Source organism: Argopecten irradians, chromosome 14 (assembly GCF_041381155.1).
Source record: "Argopecten irradians isolate NY chromosome 14, Ai_NY, whole genome shotgun sequence".
Lineage (NCBI taxonomy): Eukaryota > Metazoa > Mollusca > Bivalvia > Pectinida > Pectinidae > Argopecten > Argopecten irradians.
In genome coordinates, this window is record NC_091147.1 from 20343881 (window position 1) to 20352764 (window position 8884).

General features: G+C 36.5%; 1 protein-coding gene across 1 annotated transcript; it reads right to left on the reverse strand.

Moving 5' to 3' along the window:
- Positions 1-3014: 3014 nt before the first annotated feature.
- LOC138307089 (nucleolin-like) lies at positions 3015-3758 on the reverse strand. Its single transcript, XM_069247717.1, has one exon. It carries the CDS (start codon positions 3756-3758, stop codon positions 3015-3017), a length of 744 nt encoding a protein of 247 aa, XP_069103818.1.
- Between the last annotated feature and the right edge of the window lie 5126 nt (positions 3759-8884).

Below are 8884 nucleotides of genomic sequence, written 5' to 3' on the forward strand. Positions count from 1 at the left end.
CCACACACTAATAACTACTATTGTAATAGCTGATATTGTGTTCGACCCACACTACATAACTACTATTGTAATAGCTGATATTGTGTTCGACCCACACTACATAACTACTATCGTAATAGCTGATATTGTGTTCGATCCACACTACATAACTACTATCGTAATAGTTGATATTGTGTTCGACCCACACTACATAACTACTATCGTAATAGCTGATATTGTGTTCGACCCACACTAAATACTAATCTAATACTATCGCAATACTGATATGATATTGTGTTCGACCCACACTATATAACTACTATCGTAATAGCTAATATTGTGTTTGACCCACACTACATAACTACTATCGTAATAGCTGATATTGTGTTCGACCCACACTACATAACTACTATCGTAATAGCTGATATTGTGTTCGACCCACACTACATAACTACTATCGTAATAGCTGATATTGTGTTTGACCCACACTAACATAACTACTATCGTAATAGCTAATATTGTGTTTGACCCACACTACATAACTACTATCGTAATAGCTGATATTGTGTTCGACCCACACTACATAACTACTATTGTAATAGCTGATATTGTGTTTGACCCACACTACATAACTACTATCTTAATAGCTGATATTGTGTTCGACCCACACTACATAACTACTATTGTAATAGCTGATATTGTGTTCGACCCACACTAAATAACTACTATCGTAATAGCTGACATTGTGTTTGACCCACACTACATAAATACTATTGTAATAGCTGATATTGTGTTTTACCCACACTATATAAATACTATTGTAATAGCTGATATTGTGTTCGACCCACACTAAATAACTACTATTGTAATAGCTGACATTGTGTTCGACCCACACACTACATAACTACTATCTTAATAGCTGATATTGTGTTCGACTTACACACTACATAACTACTATTGTAATAGCTGATATTGTGTTCGACCCACACTAAATAACTACTATCGTAATAGCTGATATTGTGTTCGACCCACACTACATAACTACTATTGTAATAGCTGATATTGTGTTCGACCCACACACTACATAACTACTACTCTCGTAATAGCTGATATAGGGTTCGATCCACACTACATAACTACTCTCGTAATAGCTGATATTGTGTTCGACCCACACTAAATAACTACTATTGTAATAGTTGATATTGTGTTCGACCCACACTAAATAACTACTATTGTAATAGCTGATATTGTGTTCGACCCACACTACATAATTGCTATCGTAATAGCTGATATTGTGTTCGACCCACACACTACATAACTGCTATCGTAATAGCTGATATAGGGTTCGATCCACACTACATAACTACTCTCGTAATAGCTGATATTGTATTCGACCCACATTACATAACTGCTATCGTTCATTCATTCAACCTGCAGTTATCATTTTGTCGTTATGCATCATGCACTCAACATTTTATTTATCGGTTTGACACTATTTAGCATTCAATATACAGTTTTCTTTTTTTCGCTACATCAATGCATTCTTTATTTTATTTATCATCGCAAATTATGCATTCTTCATTCAATTTTTAAATTTGACACAATGCAGCACGCATTCTGAAATACAACATGCTTTGACCATTCTATTTATCATTTTGACGCTATATACAATGAATTGAATATTCTATTTATAATGAGATTATACTATACATCCCACATTCATCCTTTTCTTTATTATAATTTGACGCTGTACAACATGTTCCAATATGCATTTGGTTTGCGTCAGAATTGTACCTGCTGCCCCTATTGTAGGATCGTAAAAGGCGACTAATCTAGGATCTGATCTTTTCTTTCTTCCTGAATTACTTTATTCTTCCTAACGTCTCCCTTGACACCACCTCACTTTTGGTCTTTGGTTGAGCGCTCGCTCCAGTGAGGAAGGCTCTGGGTTCAGTCCCCTGGAAGAGACACACTTTAGTCTATAAAAGTAGTAGTTTATATTGCTGCTTAGCGTTCAGCATAACGGGAGTGGAACGACTGGTTTACCCATTGTCAGTATAATGTGACTGGGTGGGGTGTGTTGCTTGGTGTCTTTTGCGGCATGCTTCAGTGATATAGTACTATAAAAGGGGCAACAGTTCCACTATACAAGAAGATAACGCAGTCTTCCAAAACATGCACCTCGCACAACATACACGCAACACACCGCATACATGGGAGGCCGTCCTAACATGACCATAGCTCTTAATAGGACGTTAATTAATCAAACAAATAAACAAAAGAAAGCATTTGGTTTAGTTTTTATTAGGTGAATGTCCTATTAATTGACAGGGTCAAGTAAAGACGTCCGGGTTTTTTTAGTGGAGGAAAGCCGGATCACCCGGAGAAAAACCGGTGGCAGTACCTAGCAACTGCCCCAGATGGGATTTGAACTTGCATCCCAGATGTGAAGAGTTTGTGGTTATGTGTCGGGACATCTTAACCACTCGGCCACCGCGGCCTCCTTCCCCGTTATCCACAATATACATGACATGATGGCTTTACACAATTATACTGTACATGAAAACTAACACAATAAATACTGTACATAATTTATTAATCTGTCTACGCAGTAATACTCTTCACGTTATCAATTTGATTCAATACCTTGTATTATTTATATACATTCTATATAAATCAATACATACATTTATAACACAGTTTTATTGTCGCATATGACTCATGAACCATTGAATCATGCATGACATATGTTGTAAGTTGATAACGCCAAGAGATGACAATGATTAATTTAACAACATTATAATAAATGCTATTCTACTACCACTGGTCTTTCAAATCAATAAAATTCCTATTGTTGTTTTCATGATTTTTGTAAATTCAAAAAGCAACAACTAAGGCGTTTGGTTAAAATGTATGCATTTTGAAATGAAATAATTGAAATATTCTGTATCTTTCTCATCGAAGATGTCGTCTTATCTCTCGTTTCCGCCCTTCTACTTAATGTTCATCGTAAAAGGTTTCTATCTTCCACGAGTTTATTCATTTACTAATTTTCCTTTTCCTCTTTTCGTCGTCCTCATTATCCTTCTGTCATTGTATTCCTCGTCATCTTCATCTTCGTCGTAATCTTCGTCTTCCTCGTCCTCTTCGTCTTCCTCGTCCTCTTCGTCTTCCTCGTCATCTTCGTCTTCCTCGTCCTCTTCGTCTTCCTCGTCCTCTTCGTCTTCCTCGTCATCTTCGTCTTCCTCGTCATCTTCGTCTTCCTCGTCATCTTCGTCTTCCTCGTCATCTTCGTCTTCCTCGTCATCTTCGTCTTCCTCGTCATCTTCGTCTTCCTCGTCATCTTCGTCTTCCTCGTCATCTTCATCTTCCTCGTCTTCTTTCTTCCTCGTCCTCTTCGTCTTCCTCGTCATCTTCGTCTTCCTCGTCATCTTCGTCTTCCTCGTCATCTTCGTCTTCCTCGTCATCTTCGTCTTCCTCGTCATCTTCGTCTTCCTCGTCATCTTCGTCTTCCTCGTAATCTTCGTCTTCCTCGTCCTCTTCGTCTTCCTCGTCCTCTTCGTCTTCCTCGTCATCTTCGTCTTCCTCGTCATCTTCGTCTTCCTCGTCATCTTCGTCTTCCTCGTCATCTTCGTCTTCCTCGTCATCTTCGTCTTCCTCGTCATCTTCATCTTCCTCTTCCTCGTAATCTTCGTCTTCCTCGTAATCTTCGTCTTCCTCGTACTCTTCGTCTTCCTCGTCCTCTTCGTCTTCTTTGTCTTCCTACCCTTCGCCCTCATCGTTAACCGTCTTAATGTCACGTCCTACTTGGCGTCCACGCCCTTTTCCTCTCTTGGCATCCTTTTACTCGTTCTTGTATTCGTCTTCCTTTAATCTTACTTTTTTACACAGCCTTCGTAGACTTCCTTGTCGTCATCGCCCTTGTGTATTTCCTTCCAAACATCAATATTGCCGTATCAGCAGTTTCCACCCTCGACAATGCCATTCTCACAGTCGCTACAACAGTCTACTTATTCTTCTAGATCATAAAATTCCAATCAATATGAAAAACACTAAATTGTAACAGGGCGAGAGTAGTGTACTGTCAAACAGTGTCGAACATGTGATCCCGGACTTATTGGCCCGCCGCTCTTACGACTGAACTAAAGGGAAATATTGCGCAGCTAGAAGGCGACCATATCACTATGTACACAACTGAAACCTGTTATATAGTAACTGTCATTCTGATTTATCATTTCAATAAATCATGTTAATGTTGATAACCATGACTGTTCCAGATTTCAGATGGTCGTAAAATATATAACCCCGGAATAGAAAACCACATTGATTTTCTCTCAAATATTGAATCGAGAACGAAATTGATATTGATTCAGTAATTAACAAAAAACCATAATTACACCCTCATGATATACGGTTGTCAATACAAATTTAATTAGATAAATTACTATGGTGTGTGAAGTATCAGAAGAATTTTTTTATCAAATATCCATGAGCAACAAAAATCAATCACGATATTATAGACGAATATCGATAAAGTTTGTAAAGGAATTCGAAATGACGTTAATGTTTATGAATATTCAATATTGGACGATAGACAGGTCCAGCTATTGACGACTTGATTGACGTTTGTATGTCTCCAATCCTTAAATGATATTTTTCAGTTTTTAAAATTTATCATGACTTTGCCAATGTAATATTTTTACATACATATGTTACTAGTGAAATATAACCTGGGGCCCTTTTATTGGATTTAAATGTGACGCCATGTCTTGAGGTCAGTAAAAATGTCGTGACGTTATGATTTGATGACGTTGTGACAAACTGACGGCCTCCACTGAGGTATTACAACTCATTGTATGTCTATTTAATAAGAGATTTCATGAAACTCGCCTCAAACTTTTTATAATTGCTATCCAAGTATTGTTTTGATTTGTTTTTGCGAGCTTTTGGAAAAAAGTTGAGGTTGCCATTTTATCACGACATCCTAGGATCCTGACGTCACGGAAAAACGCGAAGTTATGGCGTATCAATGAATTTTCTGCCAATGGAAAAGTGTTCCAGGTAAGTGAATAGAATATCCTTACTTCCCCCAATCTTGTACTATGGATTAAGCTTGCTGTTCAATGTTTTTTGTGTATACTTCTTATGCTGTGAAAATTTCAGTTCATCACATCTTCGATATTCCAGGGGTGACTATCACTGTCTGTATATCCACCCAAAGACTATGTCAAAGTGAACCTGATGGCGGCATGTGGCAAACACAATCTGAGCAATCATAAGCCTAGAGAGAGCAACATTCAGTGTCAATGCCATACCGTGTACACCAACCTTGTTCATCTGTTGTCGCATACAGTGACGTTAGTTTTGCTAAGGCATAGTCCAGGACTGGATAATTACGACAGTGGTAGCAACCCCTGGGATATTGAGGGTGAGTTCTGTACTTCTCTGGGGATATGTTGCTACCATAGGATTGAGCTTATAATGCGTTTCATACCGTTGATTAATATGTCAATATCATTATAATGCGGGAGTTCTTCGCATTAACGTGTTCAAAATACATGATGAACTGAAATCCAAAATACGTACATGGTGTTTTACAGGAAATGTTTACTGTCATCGACGGAGTTCGAAATGAGCAGCGGATAGAGTTCTTGCACGACCGTTAATTGGTCATCGCCTGATCGTTAACTGACGAGAAAGACAAATAACCAACATCGCTTTTATGTTCTCATAAACTCACTGACGTACTTGCATTATAGAAGACTAGCCAACGTAACACAACCCAATACTTGTCTCCTGCAATGCATTGTCTGGTCATATAGATTGCTGATTTAGTTTTAAAGAGGAATTGAATCTCGATTGTTTTTGGCACGAGAAGAACACAAACGTACTGGCTGTCAATACAAAGACGGAACAGGGAGAACTGAAAGTGTCATACAATACAGACACCTAAATCAATGCTAATTGGAACACAATAGTTTAATTTATTGTGTGATTACATTTAACAGCAAACAACATGTACATTATTGAGTTAACCAGGGTCCAGTTTTCCGAAATTCGATAATTTTCAATTATATAGGTTATATTGCCGAGTTTTTATATTACGCTATGTGCTTTTGTCCACATAATTTGAAAGCGAGAATAAATCAAGGTGCCTTTTTTCTAAACAACGGTTCCAAACACACGATAGTTGGGATATCACTGTCCTTTTCATATTTACATGATTGCTTATTTTCCTCCCATACTTAAGACAAATGATGGAATTCAGTAGTGTTGAAACACTTCTACACCGCATAATAACCATAGAAACGTCTTTAGGCGTCAAAATTGATGACGTCATCGACAAAGTATGCCGCGTGTACGCCGCATGTATTAATGACGTCATTCTACACCGCATAATAATCATAGAAACGTCTTTAGGCGTCAAAATTGATGACGTCATCGACAAAGTATGCCGCGTGTACGCCGCATGTAATAATGACGTCACGTAATTATCTAACGTGCGTGATTCGTTTTGAAAACCCCTGTGTCATATTTGATATTATCATAAGTGGACCTGTCAAGTGGACAACCCGATGGTTAGATTTTAGCTGACCAACACGAAACTTGTCAACAATACACACCGTGGTTACGTCACGTGTATTGATAACGTCGCGTAATTTTTTAGGGTGTGTGAGCTGTCTTACACCACCTGCAAAAGATTTATAGAATCCCACATGTGTCTGTCTAGTGGTCAGGGATATCTCAACCCGAGTGTAAAATTTTGATAGGTTAACACGAGGTAATCTGACAGACCATCAATGCTGATCGTACCTTATAGGGTTACCAAGGACCGGTTTTCAAAAATTCGACGATTTCCAATTATATAGATAATATTGTCCTTCATTTGCCATTATCTTCCTTTATTACTGTATTTGTGTCCACATAATTTGAATACAAGTAAGAACTAAGTTGTCCTTTTCTAAATAGTTGTTATAGCAAAACAGCTATTTCAGCATGAAAAAATAAGCCTTTTTTAATCATGAAATAGTAAAAATAAGAAAAGAAAACTTCATTCCTCAATGTTTCACTAAGGTCTTTATGAAAGAAATCCAACTTGCAATAATAGGAGTAATACATTAATCTTGTAATCTTTGATTTTAAGTGAGGCTACAAGTGTTGATGACGGGGACGTAGACAAACTACCTATGACTTATGCCGCATTCTACTATTTACATGCATCAACAGTGATAATGACGCACTTTCACAACGTAATTATCTACACCTCAGTAGAAATCCATCACCCGATTTATTTAGGTGTTGGGCTAATTAATTATACAACAGCTATGGCTCGATGAATTAGGTGCATGCGGCCTAATCTCTACAGAGGACATCTCAACTTTAACAAAACAACATTTAAATGAAAATAATTGATCGTCTGTTGGAGGCTATGCAAACGTTATCAAAATATTTTTTTCATGTTTAAGCGAAAGTTTATAAATCTTATCAATGATATTATTTATGTAATTTGTAGTATTTTGTCTTTTTACATTAATGCAATTTGTAATACGATCAGACTTTTTACTCAGACGTAAAGTGTTTCCATTAGATATGATTAACCGATAATTGTTTTTATATTCATAGACAGGCCCTTAATGACCCTGGGTGTCGATGGACCGTTTAACTTAAACAAAAACTTTGTAGTCTTATAAAGTAAAAATACCGTCGTCGTTTGTAACACCCTATCTTATTGGCTGTCACAATGGCGCAATGATTTCATAGAAAAAAAGAATTTAAAACACTTGGAATTTCAAGGGGTTAGAGGGTTAGAACTAATTTAAATCGATTATTTATGTTACGGAAAAATGACAAAAATAGACTGATTTTTGTGTTATATCAACAAACTATATGTTATAGAGAAATGACAAAAATAGACTGATTTTTGTGTTATATCAACAAACTATATGTTATAGAGAAATGACAAAAATAGACTGATTTTTGTGTTACATCAAAAAATTATATGTTATGGATAAATGACAATAATAGACTCTGATTTTTGTGTTATATGAAAAAATCACTCCTTTGTTTCATTTATGATTTCAGTTTTAAAATGGCAAAGCAAATAAGTTGTGAATTTGTGTAATTTCTAAACTGTTACTGCCTTAGAATAATTTAAATTTATGTTTAGGGATGAAACAGGTTATACCTAACAGAATTCATGTTCAACATACAAAATGTATTAAGTTACTCGACACAGAAAATAACACCCGTTTTATTCGACGTACTTTAATAATCATATATCCTTAAGTATGGATAAATAGCATGAATCATCAACAGTCATTTGTGATAAAAGCACTGTAATATTTCATGCATACGTATATAAGAGAACTGATGCTGTCTGCTGATAAAACCAATTCATCATGCGATGTACAATTCATCCATATCATCGTCATTCAACGTGAACTCGTGCTTCATAAATCTTAATGGCATATTGAATCTATTATGTTTTTATTATTGCCACCTAGCATCAAATCTGCCAGTTTATCGGATCTGCAGGACCGTAGTAGACTGTCTATCAATTATGGATCTGTGTTGACGTCAAATGGTGCTGCATGTATATCAAACTAGTAACATCAGTATTCTGTAAAGGTTATTGTCCTAAATGTCGCCAGTTTGATTAATAATGCCATATTGAGAAAAAGATTTTTTTTATGTAAGATAAATATGCGGTTAGAATACCCATCACATTTGGTATGCATGCTAATATGACACAGAGGATCTCCATATCGGGGTATTGTGATGTCACAATGGTAATGATTTTGACTTGGAAACTTCCTTGATATTCCAGGGGTTATTGTCACTCTCGTTATACACCCCTAAGGACTATGTCATGTAAAATTGAGGGGATTTCAGGAAAAATAAAATC

What these genes read in the sequence shown, in the direction of transcription:
- LOC138307089 (XM_069247717.1), bottom strand. Translation starts at nt 3,758, where the DNA reads ATGAGGGCGAAGGGTAGGAAGACAAAGAAGACGAAGAGGACGAGGAAG.